This window comes from Anolis sagrei, chromosome 2 (assembly GCF_037176765.1).
Source record: "Anolis sagrei isolate rAnoSag1 chromosome 2, rAnoSag1.mat, whole genome shotgun sequence".
Taxonomy (NCBI): domain Eukaryota; kingdom Metazoa; phylum Chordata; class Lepidosauria; order Squamata; family Dactyloidae; genus Anolis; species Anolis sagrei.
In genome coordinates, this window is record NC_090022.1 from 246,757,196 (window position 1) to 246,773,508 (window position 16,313).

General features: G+C 38.0%; 1 protein-coding gene across 3 annotated transcripts in view; it reads right to left on the reverse strand.

Annotated features, from left to right (window-relative positions):
- The window catches only part of FER (FER tyrosine kinase), a 150,268-nt gene that overhangs the window by 9,067 nt on the left and 124,888 nt on the right, over positions 1 to 16,313 (reverse strand). For all 3 annotated transcript variants that reach the window (XM_060761882.2, XM_060761884.2, XM_060761886.2), the window contains 2 exons: positions 11,361 to 11,515; positions 1,721 to 1,843 (listed from right to left, as the gene is read on the reverse strand). In XM_060761882.2, the coding sequence (XP_060617865.2) occupies positions 1,721 to 1,843; positions 11,361 to 11,515 (278 nt within the window). The remainder of the gene's footprint in view (positions 1 to 1,720; positions 1,844 to 11,360; positions 11,516 to 16,313) is intronic.

The following is a 16,313-nucleotide window of genomic DNA, read 5'->3' on the forward strand; positions in this document are numbered from 1 at the left end:
CGCCATCTGCTCATCCACAGAAAACCATAATCTGGAACTGCTGTGGTCTATCAATGGGGTCAGGCTAGTCAGTAACAGGGAAGGAGTGGCAGGTGGTGCGAAAGGAACTGACATAAAATAAAATAAAAATAAAGAGGAAGGAGGCTCATGGACCAGATTTTCGTTCTCGCAGCCCACTGTGGTCCATGACCCACAGGTTAAGAACCACTGCTCTAAAACTATGAAAGATGAGCTTCCAGGATTTGAAATGAATAGGCCATACATCATATAATCTCAGAAACCAAGCCCTTCTTTAAAAATTTACAGGCAAAGTGATGATAGTGGCCATGCAGATATTAAGGAAAAGATGAACACCATAATGGTAAGTTCTACCTAACAAAAAGCTCAGGTGTTTGGCTGATGCTATGGTGTAATAGTTTAATGGAGACAAGGCTGAACTGATATTTCAGGTCCCTGAAAAAGCATGATCCATTCCAGGCTGATAACATTCACTCTGTCCACCTTTTAAGCAAGAGATCTCAGGTCACTCCTTATGGGTAAACTGGGGATCAGCACCTGCCATGGGCGGTATGTTCTCTTTGCTACTGAAATGCTACACCCCAGCGCTGCTATGACATTCCCTTTGTAAAACTCATCCTGCCCTCTAGGTGGGATGAGGGCATTTTTGCTTTGAAACTCTCATGCCTGTTAGGCCTAAGAGTATTTTTTTTTTTCAAAATGGGAAATCATCACAAGTAATTTCTAATTTTGAACACACCAACACCCAGGGAGCCTAAAAGAATTCAGAAGGGAAAAATACAGGAAGAAAATGTCTTTATGCCTCCAGTGGCTTCAGAGGAATTATTTTGAGGGATAATTACTTTTGCAAAACATTGATGAGAACATGGGAATCCTTGGAAGCTTTCAAACATATATTTGGGGAATGTGTCTTTGCCATCCATTTGGGTAAACATATTTAATAATATTAGTAATTCCAAGTGATGCTTTCCTTTTTTAAAGACCCATATAGAATTGTGAGTCCCGTGGCATCTTAAGGACCGCAAATGTATCATGGCCATATCCTCTAATGAGACACAGCCCTCTTAATCAGACAGTCTCTACATATTTCCACCTTGTAAAGATACTTTCTTGGAGAGTTGGGGACATCATGCTTCAAATATAACACTTTTAATTATCAAGCATTAAATAATTCTTTTTTGAAAATACAAATCTAATATCAAAACAAAAGAAAAATACGTGCTACATCATTTCAATAATACTGATTTTCATGCTTATCATCCCATGTTTGGAAATTCTGTACAGCTTGAACATCCCAAAATTCAGATATGTCCCCATGGGTGAGTGAGATAATGACATCTTTGCTCTCTGATGATGCGATGTACACAAGCTTTTGTGTCATGCGCAAAATTATAAAATATATTTTGTATATAAATATGTGTATAAGAGGCACATGGCACTTATTTAGACTTGGGTCCCATCTCTAGGATTTCTCATTATGCATGTACAATACAAGTATTCAAAAATCTAAAACAATATAAAATCTCAAAAAATTCTGGTCCTAAGCATTTCACATAAGGGATACTCAAGCTTTATTTCAGGGTTTTTTCTTAGGATGGAAAACTTTGCTGCAGTCTGGTAAATCCCAGACTCACAAATCACACACCATAATTACACGTCTTCAAATGTACTAATCACACATAAATAGCCACACAACAGTCACCTTTCTCCACTTGTTCCCTTGCTTGCTGATTAGTCATTCCTGGGTATGGACATACACCTAAACTGAAGGTCTCCCAGAGGAAGATTCCATAACTCCATACATCACTTTCAGAAGTGTATCGACCTATTAATGAAAACAGATGGTGAGGGGATAAGCAATAATGTGTTGGCAAATGAAATCTGACAGTATGTCTTATGCATGTATCACAAAGTTGTAGCATATTTACACCAATACTAAATGTTCCCTATGTTTTCCCAGGTGAAGTGTTTACATTAGCCACTCAGCCCTTCAGCTTTGGGACTTTGGAACTCCAAACTAGGTGAAGTGGCAAGCTTTTAAGGCAGCTCTTTATTTATTTGTTAACATGCATTTTGAAAATATTTCATTAACATTACTTATTCTAAGAATAGTCTGTCATATTTACATTTAATAAAGTGACAGTGGAGTAGTGGGTTAAACCGCTGAGCTGCTGAACTTGCTAACCAAAAGGCCGCGGGATCGAATCCAGGGAACAGCATGAGCTACCGCTCTTAGCCCCAGCTTCTGCCAACCTAGAGAGTTTGAATACATGCAAATGTGAGTAGATCAATAGGTGCCACTCTGGCAGGAAAGTGACAGCGCTCGATGCAGTCATGTCGGCAACATGACCTAGGAGGCATCTACGGACAACGCCGGCTGTTCAGCTTAGAAATGGAGATGAGCACCAACCCCCAGAGTCGGATACAACTGGACTTAATGTCAGGGGAAAACCTTACCTACCTAACATATTCATTTTATTTTTTTTTTAAAAAAACTACTTTAAATTACTATAAGGGGAAAGCTGCTCCCAATGCTCTCCCATCAGAAAATTAAAATGATTCCAAACCTTCATAATCCAAATTTATGTAAACTGTGATTCAAACATTTCCTACAACCAGTCAACATAAAAGTGAACAGTCTGAAGATGTGTTTCTTAAAGGAAACCTTTATATCAGAAAGGACAGTGTACCAGAAGGCCTGGATCCTGTCAAGAGGCAATAAAGCAGCCTCAACATGGAAAACTGCACAACCAGAGGCTTCTATGAGGTTCCCATTTAATATCATGCTACATCATCACTTACTGAGGGTTCCATATAGGATTTTTTAAAAAGAAAGGGGCACCACTCCTTATTGTCATGCCATGCCCTCTCTGGAGACTTCATCTTCCTTAGAAGATTTTCAGAAGCCAAGTCCTCCTTCAGCAGTTCAACCTGATGAACAGCTGAGTCCTCATCCCATTCAGCAAGAAGTGGAGCTGGAAAAGAGATCTTCAAGCCCTCGTGATAGATGACAGCTTAAGCATCTGATGCAAATTCTCAAACATAGTTAGAGGCTATGAGCCCACAGCTGTCAAGTGTCTTTAAAAACAAGCAAGCTTCCCCTGACTGACTACCAAAAGCAATCTGTTCCAATCTTTAATATTTAGCCAGAAAGATTTAGAAGCTGAAGCTCTCTAGATATCCAATAACAAGCAGTCTGATGTTAGGGAACCATAAATCATAAGAAAGTACAAGAGCAGGGTCAGGTTGTAAAGAGGTGAATTGAAAGTTAATTTTCAGTAGGTAGTCAGGGAGAAGCTTGCTTTGAAAGACACTCAGTTCAGCCACTATTTAGAGAGAGTGTCTCTGTAGGCATGTAGGCCTTTGGGCAATTGTGTGTGTGAGTAAAGTGACTGATAGTGGCTGGTTGTGGTTGTGGTTCTGAACCCTCTGCAGATGACAGCTCTGAAATAGTAGAGTACATTTTGTCTAAAATTTCACGTTTTCACTGTTCCCTCTGCTGATGAAGCAAGATACTTTGGATCCTGTAAAAGAGCTTGCCTCTTTGGCAGTGTGATATATTGCAAAACAACAAAATGAAACATGAAAGGTACATTTCAAGACAAGTCAAGTATTAGAACTGCACACTGAAAAACATTATTATTGTTTCTTATTGTGACAGCATTGTTTTAGATGAATATGTCATGACAGTGACAGGAAAATAGATCCCAAAATTGAAATATTACTGCATCCATGGATAAAATTGTCATGCCCTTTGAAAGTATTGAAAGTTCTTGTAAAACACAGATTTGCCACTATGTATTATAAAACAAATGAATATAACCTAGTAACATTCCCCTCATACAGTAATGCTTTTGCTTTTAACTGTGAATTATTTTAGAAAAGAGCTTACAAATAAATTATACTCAAATCCTTGATGAGGTTAAGTCTAAAACATTGTTATTTTTAAAAATCATGAATGGAAGATCATATTATTTTCAACCTCTTCTGCCTCCTAATCTTCATCTGCTAAAGAGAAATATAAAAAAAAACTTGAAGTATAAGCTCCTTTATTCCTATTAGTAAAAATTCCACTTCAAATGTAAAGTTCTTACATGCTAGCCAAATTACACTTTTTTCTATTCTGTATTACAGAGTGGCAGTTCATGTTTCAAACAGAAATACAGTTGCCACTGCTGTCATTTTCAAACAATGTCTTTGTATTAAAAAGTTGAGAATTACACCAGAATGTCATCCAAAGAGATCAGTAGCAAAAGGTAACAAAAGATAGCTGTACATATTATAATAGCTTTTGGTTGCAATCCAATACACACTTACCTAGAAGCAAACCCTATCACACTCAACTAGATTTACTTCTTAGGAAACATTTACAGGATTGAATTGTTAAGAGTATTTACCATAAGAAAGATAATCCTTCCTTTCTCAATGACCTTGACATTTAGAGAGCAGAACATTTCGTCTACATTTCTACCAGCTCAGTTATGAGAACATTAGAATCTATGAAGCAGTATGGGTTTTCTTTCTTCATCCGAGTTTTTAAATGTTACACAGACTATACTTCCAGAGGTGCTTTTTGTTGGTCATACTAAATTATCTCTGAAGAGGCAAGTACTTCCAAAATCATAGCATTTAAACTCCGATCTCCAAACCCATAACATCGAGACAGTGAAAAAAACCTTTTTTGATGCAATGATGACCAAGGGATTGTCAACCGTGTCATAAAATCTGATAGTTATTCTTTTATAAGTCACTCTGCTCAGACCAAAACACATGCAAGATGATACCTGTAAATGTTCCTGTAATAACCTGTGATTAAATGCTTCATAGTATATTTTATGTATTTATTCCATTAGGTTTTTTTAAAAAAATAATCTACAGAGCACTGGCAATCTTTCCGCCATCTGTCTTGCACAGGCTATGGATGCTTCTCTGGAATTCATCAGATTTATTACCAGCTTGATATCTCCTCAGAACAGGATGGTATTGTATTGATTATAGTCTGAAAATGGACTCTGCTGTATGCTCAAAGACAAAGATCAAGCCTGCTACTCCTCTGTCAAACACTGTTAGAAACTAGCTACAAAGGTCAATGATTCCTACGGATTCCTATCTTGATTTCCTACAGTAGTCTTTCACATGAGGGTGCTTACCCTTCAAATCATCACGCAAGACATAGCATCTTTTGTTCTTCCACATCAGAGATACTTTGAGACCAGTCCAGCAGCAGCAGGACTGCAGCATCTGCAGGGTATCTCTGAGAAGCTGAGTATCCAATTAGCCTTTCCAATTAAATATTTTCTATCAGTGAAACAGGGAGATGGGGTCCTTGCTCTCTGTTGTAGCTCATGTGTGCATCCTCAAAATTTCATCTAGAAGTTTGAGGACATTCTGAAAAAGATGAGGATAGGGACCTTTGGACTGGGAGTGGGAAAGAGTGGAACTTTCCATTGCATAAGCTGACAAATATCAACGCTCCACTAGAATTTGCTTATGGGTTTTCACTAGGAACAAATCAATCACATCCCTCCTAAGGTAATGCTGTGCCATGCAGAGTCATGTAAACATTGTTGAGTGGTTTTATTTGTATAAGCTTGATACCTCAAGTTCACCTGTCCTTGGAAATGTTGACTTGCCCTGTATGTCTCTTTACAAGCTGGAAGACTCCCACAACATTATTGGGGCAGATAGAGCAGTCTTCATGAATTCAGTTATCCAAAAATTTGCAAGGGAGAACAAAAGGTGTTTTCAAAAGGGACATATCAGGAGTGTGCTCTCCAGATGTTCTTGAACCTATCTAGCATGGCCAACAGCGAGGAATATGAGGAGCTGTTGTCCAAAAACGTTTGAAGAACCAGGCAATTACAACTGACATGAATGGATTGGATGCAATTTACACTAAAAAAATTAATTAAGCCTTAAAAGTGATTAAAAACATTTCTTTTTTGAAAAAAATATAATCTTCAACATCACTTTTATTTCAGCACTAACATATCCTAGATGAATGCTTCCAACTTCTAAATATTAAGTTGATCGGTGGGTTGTTGTAGGTTTTCTCAGGCTATATGGCCATGTTCCAGAGGCATTCTCTCTTGACGTTTCACCTGCATCTATGTTAAGCATCCTTAGAGGTTGTGAGGTCTGTTGGAATTAGGAAAATTGGGTTTATACAGGGTGAGGCAGCATAACTTCCTTTTTTCAAAACTTAATAAAACCCATTGTATGAATCAGAAATTTATTTATTTTATATAATGTAGGCGCATACTTAAAGTTTTATTTTACGTAGTTCTGAAGATCAAATTAGGTAGGTGACGTCCCCCATTCTCCATTCTCCATTCACTGAGTAAACTGATTTCTGGCGTTTGTCATGACTCTTGCCAGCATAGCAGGCGTTATGTTGGCAATTTCTTCCTGGATGTTCGTCTTCAAATCTTGTAGGGTCCTTGGACAGTTCACATAAACACGGGATTTCAAAAAACCCCATAGAAAAAAATCACAAGGGGTCAAATATGGAGAGTGGGCCGGCCACTCCAAATCAGCTTGAAAAGTAGGTCTCAACAGCAAAAGCACGTTCCTCACTGTTCCAACGCATGATGGCGACTGAACTGTGTCAGGACAAAACTTTATATCCCACCTCTCGAATGAGACCACTAGCGCTCCGCTACGTCTCCAACCAACTGAATGGCACGCATTTTAAAAAAGGAAGTTATGCTGCCTGACCCTGTATATCTGTGGAATGACCAGGGTCGGGCAAATAACTCTTGTCTGTTGGAGCTAGGTGTGCATGTTTCAACTGACCACCTTGATTAGCATTTGATGGCCTGGCAGTGCCTGGGGGAATCTTTTGTTGAGAGGTGATTAGCTGTCCCTGATTGTTTCCTCTCTGTTGTTTTGCTGTTGTAATTTTAGGGTTTTTAATACTGGTAGCCAGATTTGTTCATTTTCATGGTTTCCTCCTTTCTGTTGAAATTGTCCACATGCTTGTGGATTTCAATGGCTTCTTTGTGTAGTCTGACATGGTGGTTGTGAGAGTGGTCCAGCATTTCTGTATTCTCAAATAAAATGCTGTGTCCAGGCTGGTTCATCAGGTGCTCTGCTATGGTTGATTTCTCTGGTTGAAGTAGTCTGCAGTGCCTTTCATGTTCCTTGATTCGTGTTTGGGTGCTGCGTTTGGTGGTCCCTATGTAGGCTTGTCCACAGCTGCATGGTATACGGTAGACTCCTGCAGAGGTGAGAGGATCTCTCTTGTCCTTTGCTGAACGTAGCATTTGTTGGATTTTCTTGGTGGGTCTGTAGATAGTTTGTATGCTGTGTTTCCTCATCAGCTTCCCAATGTGGTCAGTGGTTCCCTTGATGTATGGCAGGAACACTTTTTCCTCTGGGTGGATCTTTGTCTTTACTCTTGTGGCTTGTTCTCGGTCTTGCAGCTCTTCTGATGTCTGAGGTGGAGTATCCATTGGCCTGTAAAGCCCAGTTTAGGTGGTTCAGTTCGTCTTGGAGGAGGTGGGGTTCGCAGATTCTTTTTGCACGGTCTGCCAAGGCTTTAATGGTGCTTTTTTTTTTTTTTAACTTGGGTGATGGTTGGAGTTTTTATGTAGATATCTATCTGTGTGTGGGGGGTTTCTGTAAACTGTGTGATCCAATTGTTGATCTGGTTTACGGATTACTAGAACATCTAGAAAAGGCAGTTTTCCTTCATTTTCTTTTTCCATGTGAATTGGATGTTTGGGTGGATGCTGTTAAGATAGTACAGGAACCTGTTTAGTTCTTCTTCTCCATAGCTCCAAATGGTGAAGGTGTCATCCACATATCTGAACCATATAGTGGGCTTTTTTGTTGCTGTTTCCAGAGCTTGTTTTTCAAGTGTTCCATGGAGAAATTTGCTATGACTGGGCTGAGAGGGCTCCCCATAGCTACTCCATCTTTCTGTTCATAGAATTCATTGTCCCACTGAAAGTAGCTGGTGGTGAGGCAACGTGGCAACGTGAAACAGAGCTGTGATGTCTTTTGGGAACTTCTGGTTGATTAGTGCAATGGTGTCTGCTACCGGGACCATGGTAAATAGAGACATTCCATTGAATCTGATCGTTTTAAAGACAGGATGTGTTGCTCACTACGAGCTAAAACAAAATGCATCTGAATGATACTGAGGGTAAGGGTTATGCTAACTCCTTTGCCCTCTGAAAGTTATGTTTGTGCTTAAAACTAAATACCATTTCATGCTGCTTTAAATTACGCTACCTGGGATAAAGGTAAAGGTAGTCCCCTGACATTAAGTCCAATCATGTCTGACTCTGGGGTGTGGTGCTCATCTCCATTTCCAAGCCGAAGAGCCAGCGTTGTCCGTAGACACCTCCAAGGTCATGTGGCCCGGAATCGAACCTGCGACCTTTCGATCAACAAGCTCAGCAGCTCAGTGCTTTAACCCACTGCGCCACCGGGGGCTCCCTGGGATAGTAGGGAGCAATTATGGGCTGAGCTGCCGGTAGTATGATTACTTTTGCAGGTCTGCCTAGTCTCCTTTCAGACCTTGGCATCTAGTAATTTAAGACCTTTCACTTTCATTAAAAACATTCAGCAATGACAAATAGAAGTAATTCATTTTTAAAGAAAATGTAAGTTATGCAGATTCAATTATCTTTCTAAGTATAATATCTGGGTACCCCCAAGCATGCCAACAGTAGAAATGTGTGGTAAGTATAAGTGATCTGGATAATTGAATATGTTATGCTATGAGAGTATAGTGAACAAAAATGATTTTCTCAAGAGGTTTAAGCAACTATGAAAAGTAGAGACACTGCAGTTTGGACCAAGGATAGAATATGATTTTAAACATCTCAATAGTAACTCTTTGCAAGTGTGGTACAAGAGCTTATTGTTGTTACAGTAGAGTCTCGCTTATCAAACATAAATGGACTGGTAGAACATTTGATAAGTGAAAATATTAGATAACAAGGAAGGATTAAGAAAAAGTCTATTAAACATCAAATTACATTATGATTTTACAAATTAAGCACCAAAACATCATGTTTTACAACAAATTGACAGAAAATGCATTCAGTATATGGTAACGTTATGTAGTAATTACTGTATTTACAAATTTAGCACCAAAACATCGCAATGTATTGAAACAGATGTGGATCCAGCCAGATTGTGTTGGATAATACAGAACGTTGGATGAGCAAAGGTTGGATAAGCAAGACTCTACTGTAAAAGCTTTCAGGTTGACGACAACCTATAACAACCAAATCATAGGTTTTATTTGGCAGAGGTTTGTCTTTGCTTAATTTTTAGGCTGAGACAGTATGCCTGAGGTCAGCTAATTTATTTCCATGCCACACTGAGAATTTGAACCTTGGTCTCCTGGAGTCCTTGTCCAGCAATAAAACCACTAGCTTTCCTATAATATTCTGGTCTTCAGAAAATCTTAAATCTCTGTAGTTTCTAAACAAAGCACCTATCCACCCAGGTCTAGAAACATAGTATGTAACACCAGTCAAATTATTTTGGAGGCAAGGGGGAAAATCCCATAAATACCTCTTGATTGCTGATGGTAAAAAATACAGTAATAGCAATGCAAATAATTAATTGTTTGCTGCTAATCTACTTGCAAAATCTCAAGTCCATTTCAGAAATCCTCAAGGAAACATTTCAGGGTACTTTAACCTGAAATAAGAAAGGAAGAACCACCAGGATAGAAAAGGAAGGAGCATACCATGCCACATGGCATTCCCTATAAAATGTCTCATTGACACTGGGCAGCATAACCGTCTAACATTTTTAGGAAATTAGAAAAAATACAGCACAAATTTACAAATACTCAGCATAATGGGTTACATCCCAGGTGATGCTGAAATGTAACATAGAGATGTAACTGATGTAGAATTGATTTTCAGAAAAGTAGGTTGTATCTCTCAAAATTAACTTTTAGATCTAAATTTAGAGTAGATATCATTTTCATAAGCATATTGTGCAATATTGCAACGAAGAATGAATGTAGGATATTCAATTTGCCATCCTTGTATCACTGTATTTTTGAAAACTGACCAACACAGTGGATACATTTGCCAAAAGTTTAATAGATAAATTTTGAAATGTAAATTCCTAGAAAAGAAATGATTTGAAGCTCTAACTGAGTTGTAACTAATGGAGGGCACAAGTGGTATGATTCTAAGAATAACACGACCTTAAAATAAGTCAACATGTGGTAACATCTAATCAGTTCTTTCTTTCTTTCAAAATACTATGTATTAGCCCATTCACAGGACTAAACCCCACATGCTGTTACTTAAGTGGTTTTCCATATATTAGAGCTCCCCATTCCTTCATTCTTATTTAGAACAGTCTTATTCTATTTCTATGACCAACCCATCTTGTTATAGGCAATTTCTCTTCTCCATAAATAGTGTGCCTTTATTTATTTTCAGAGGCAACAGCAGGTGGATGCATAAAAAGTGCTGGGTAAATAACTCTAAAAGGTTTAGAAAAAAAATACCAGCTTCTTTCTTTTCTGAGCACAATTTATGAACTGCTTTCTCTTGGGTGTTATATCCACCTAGTAGCGCATACAATAAAAGTCTGAAAAACCAAATGCCAAAATAGAGAGCTTCCTATCTATTTTTATTTACACACTTGCTCAGTTGTGTATGTTATAGATTATCTAATCAGGATAAACAGAGGAAATCTAACACAGTGTTCTATCCATAGACCTAAAATATATCTTCTACTTACCATTTGTTTATTTAGGGGGTGTATATATGCACTATTCATCTAGAAATAACCTCCAAGAGCTACTATAATAAAATAGTTATGCTATTGTTTAGATGATGTAATAGCATCATATAAACAAACACATAGAGCTATCAAACAGGTAAATATTATATGTATACATTTAAAGGTCCCAAAGATTTGGGAATCTCAAAAGGCCTTAAATTGGTACTGGAAAGAGCATTCCAGATTCAGGACAACACATTGAAAAAGTCCTAATGTGAGTGACAATACACATCTGAACTCTGAGGGACAAGAACATAAAGAAAAGGGCTCTGAAGCAGATCTTGTAGTAAAGTAAGTTCATGTGGGACCTGCTGATTCTTAATTTTAGATTTTATTTACAAAACAGACCTTAAGTATTCTGAGTATTTGTTTAAAACGGAACTGCTATTTTCTTTTTGTTGTTTAAAAGAGAGGGAATCCTAAAAGAATTCTTGCACAAGAGACATATATATTTCTATTTTCATATGTTTATATTATACATCTGAATGGCACCCCCTAAGCAAACAAACAAACCAAAACCTCAAAACTATTTTGGAAGAAGCACTGTCCAAATAGCGATGCTATTTCCTTACCATAGTTCAAAGCTTCTGGAGCAGTCCATTTGATAGGAATTTGCTTTAATCCTGAAGAGGAATATACTCCATCATCTTCTTGACGAGACATTCCGAAGTCACTAATTTTCAGAACATTGTTCTCCCCTACTAAACAGTTCCTTGCAGCAAGGTCCCTGTGTTGGGAAAAATATGGCCTTTAAATCAATACAGTCAGATTGTATTTCAATATACAAAAACTGAATCAGCTTAGGCAGGAGTAGTTTCACAGCTTTTCTACTTTAGGAGAAACTTGGAGATACAATCTATATAATGGTTCCTGTAAAATACCTCATAGTAAAATCTTAACAGAAGTACATGAAAAACAACAGTTTTGTGAGAGTGCTGCCCTTGAGGCTTGTTATTTCCAGTACAGTGCAGCTTATCAAATCATATTTGATGTGAAAGGATAGTATAGCCTGAAGAAACAGGATAGAATCCAGACTTCGTCTTTCTTATGAAAGATCCACTGGAATCAAAGAGATGTGAATCAGTTTTGACTCATTTGTCCCCTTGATTTTAGTGGGACTACCCTAAAGTTTACTATGATTTGATGCAACCTATTGTGGTAGTCCCATAACTGCGGACACAGAAAACATGGAACAGGATTTATATCTATATTTTCTCCCACATTCATTGCTAATTACATCCATTCTCTAGAGCAGTGGTTCTCAACCTGTGGGTCCCCAGATGTTTTGGCCTTCAACTTCCAGAAATCCTAACAGCTGGTAAACTGGTTAGGAGTTGTAGGCCAAAACACCAGGCGACCCACAAGTTGAGAGCCACTGCTCTACAGCCTGTCTCTATTTCTGTTTCTGGTAAAAGGCTGCATTCTTAGTTCTTAGTGATCATAACAGAATGAAAATCTTTTTAAAACTTTTCTCACGTTCGCCAATAGTACTAAAACATGCCTCAAATAATATTCTATCAAAATTAGTTTGATTTATAAGCAACCTTTCCCCTTCATGTGTCTCAGTGCAATATACCAGCTTTTAATTTAGCTGTATTTTCTTAGAACAATTTTGCAATTCAGAGACAAAGAAACCTCAGTTACCTATGGTTTATTTCATGGTCAAGTGGAGATTTACAAAACCTAGCCTACAGCACTAATTGCTATATTACTAAAATTACTGGGCTAACTGAAAGACAGAAAAAGTGGAAAACAAATGTATCATGGATTGGCTTTTTGATTCACTGTTATAGGTATTAAATGAACGGGGTCAAAAAGAAATGCAATGACAAAAACTAATTTTCTTCATTTTTTTAAGTTTGTAGGGAAAATAGAAATGTTAAGTGGCTGAAATCTGGAGTCATCCTTCACAAATTGTGCTGGTGACAATGTCATAAGATGCCTTTATTGTAGATTCAAGTTTATGTGGCTTCTGCAAAAAAAAAAAAAAAAAAAAAAGAAGAGAGAGAGAGAGAGAGAGAGAGAGAGATGGGGGGGGGGACACTCATGGGAGTTAAATAGTCTACCTAGTATCCACAACAAATTTTTCAAGTCCAATTTTCACAGGGACAGAACATGAGATGAAATCTTCTGAACAGGGGCATAGACAGCAAACAAACATCACAGAGGTCTTAACCTTTCCCTCTGTTATCCAAAACGTGAAATAAAATGGCTGGAGCTACAATTAAAAATGTACCTATTCCAGCTCACAAATTCAACTTAGCAAACCTACAGAGCCTATCTTATTTGTAACTTGGGGACTGCCTGGGGTTACTTATAACAAGTTGTTTCCAGGCTCTCACTCAGGGTCACAGTAAACAAAACCACTTTTGACACCATACTTTTGCATACTTAAGTCCTTATCACTTCACAGCAGTTCCCACTGATTTAAATATATTGAGGACTGTGCTGGTAAAAAGCAAAACTCACAATAATATAAAAATCTGAAAACAAAGCAGAAATACTCAGTGAAAGCTATTCAGCAAGAAAGAGTCTTTTCAACTCAAAACATTCTTAAAACCATTATAAAACAGCTTATATTCCCATTTGTTTATGAGCACAGCTGTCCAAAGAAAAATAATGTTAAACTATTTGAACAGAAGCATTTATCGTAGAGAATTACAGTTACAACATTAGCAGTCATTCCTGAAAAAAGGATTTATAAAGAATTTGCCTTTTGCTTTCAGCATCAACAGATAATTTGCTAACAGACAGGTTGCTATGCATAAGTAATGAATTGTGTCTTTGAGGATTAGTCTGATTTCCTTAAGGATTATTAAGATTATAAATTATACAGGCTTTTAAATGGAATGTTATTTATATGTAAGCTCGGTACAATCCATGGACCTAATTCTGTGTTTCTTTCTTGGGCAAAAAACTGAAGTCACTCAATTGAAAGGCCTGCACAATAATCTTGGATCAAGCAAGGTACTAAATTAACACTATGTCCAAATATGCACCATTTAAATAAATGTCCAAATATGCACCATTTAAATATTGAACACTAGATATTTATCTCATTGCTGTTAGATTGTCACACTGCAGTTCCTGTGGGTAAGTATACTGCCTACTTGGACTTCCTGGCAATTCAACAGCTAGAAAAAAAGCATACAGAGGAAAGTGAAAATTGCAGTGTCTGCCACCATGCAAAGTCAGTACACATACGATCAGGCAAAGGGATTGTAATGGGCATCCATATCTCACCTCAAAACCCAATACCCTGATTCAGACCAATAAGGGAGGCAAAATGTTACATCAGTGGCATCAATCCACATGGGCAGCATGCTTGGCAGAATCAGTGTTATTCTGGCTGCAACATGGGCTGTGGCTTTGTCTAGTTTTGGAAGCCCCAGGAAACATGAAAGCCTATAACCTCATCATCACTAAGTGCTTGGGTGTGTTGGCCAGAATGGAACATGTAAGAAGGAAGTTCTACTAACAACCTGAGCTTTGAGATTGCTTTAAAAAAAAACCTCTGCAAAAGCAGATCTGGGAGGGGATCATTTGCAGATGAAAAGCTGTAGATGGGAGTAAAAGTATATATCAACTTCCAGCATTGTCATCCTCCCTCGCTAACAACCTTGACCGTCTACCAAACCCAGTCATGTTCACATTCACCAAAGTTTTAAGGATATATACAGGAGGGGGAAGAAAGGCAAATCAAGGGAGAGGAAAGAAGGAAGGACAGAAGGACCAACAACAGAGGCTTAACATCTTTCCTGGTCATACTCCAGCAGTAGTAGAACATCATACTCCCATGCTGCTTTTTCAAAACTTTTAAACCTCAAGACTTGACAGCCCTTGGTTTCTTTGAAGCTTGCCTCCCTTACAGATCTGAAATGGGGCACTGGATTTTGAGGTGAGATGTGGATGCACAGGGGAGGAAAAGGCATTCCCAACTGCTGGGTGCAAAGAGCTGTGTGGCAAGTGCAAATCTTCACATGTGCAAACAAACTTCCATGGATCTGGGGGGGGGGGGGGATCCTCAGTGCTTCTCTTCACTATGTGCTTTCACAGAAGTTCTAAATCTCTAAGGTTGCATCATGTTTGCAATAAGAGCCATTCAGCTATGTTAAAAGGATTATTATTATTATTATTATTATTATTATTATTACTTTTATTTTTATCCTGTCTGTTTTCCAGATCACAGTAGCTTACAACAATTAAAAAAAAGATAGTGTTAACCTTAAAGCTTGGAACTTGCACATTCCTTCAATGCAGACTTCTGACCGGAGATCATTTGTACTATTAAATTTGTATCATATGTTTCTTCTACCATGGAAACAATATCAATGTGTATACAGGGTTTCATCCTGCCCCATTGAAAACACTGCTTTGCCCTACTAGGGATAGGGGAGGAGGAAAATACTTAAAATTTTATTATAATGAGAAGGCTTATCTTAGGACAAGAATAATTCTATTTTCTATCACTTGCAAAGCACTGATTATGCTCAAAACACCCATATGGTCTGCACCACTTTATTCATTTAAGACTTCCCCTGGTTCAAAACATGTTTTTCTTGATCAAAAGCATGTTTACCTAAATAATTCTGAAAAATAGGGGAAAATTAATAACGGCCTGTTGGCCAACACAATAGCAAATACATCAGTGTGTGTGTGGTGGGGGGAGGATGAACTTGAAACATGAGCTTGAAAAATATATGTCCTTATCAATCTTTTTAGGAATCTATTTGGGGTTTTCAAGGAGCATCTCCGCGTGTTGCAACACTTGTACTCTTATTCTAATTGCCTCCTGAATGCGCAGCAGCATGAAGGCTTTTCTGGGCTGCCGAGCAGAAAAATCTACCCAAAAATGAATGCTTTGAAAAGTTCTCTCTCTGTTGAGTGCCTTGCAACCAATTAAAATGATTTCCGCTGTTTGTCAGGAAGGAAATCTAATGGGAAGTTTGGAAAAAGATTAGAAGGTTCTTCAACACGGAGTCAAGATACATCATTATTCCAGAAGCAATTAGGAGCTGTGGACAGCATGGAAAAATCTGTTTTCCAGCTGAAACCTAAAACTGAAACAGCAGGGCATGTGTCAAACAAAGTAGTTCATGATCATGAATGACAATGAATCAGACCAAAGGATAAGCACACAATTGAGGTAGGATATTAATAATTTGCAGGGCAAGGTTCTGAGATTTTTCTGTAGAGAAGTAAACACATTAAGCATACCATACCATACAATGAGGAATAATTTTTTTACCAGAATGGATTTGAGAAATATGAATGATTAGTGGTCTTCATTATATGCAGGTTTCTCTCCCTCACTGACAGTTTATATTTGCCGATGTTACCACTGTCTTGACGTTGATGCAAACATGACTCCTGGAACTAATTTATATTCATAGAAACAAGTATGTTAGTCTGTTTTGGTCTAGAATGGAAGAAATGAGTTTTGCAGCAACTTTAAAACTAAATTACTTCAGCATGGCCTTGTGCGAACGCCTGTTTGCTGCTTATTTATGCTTATCTCTGCATCG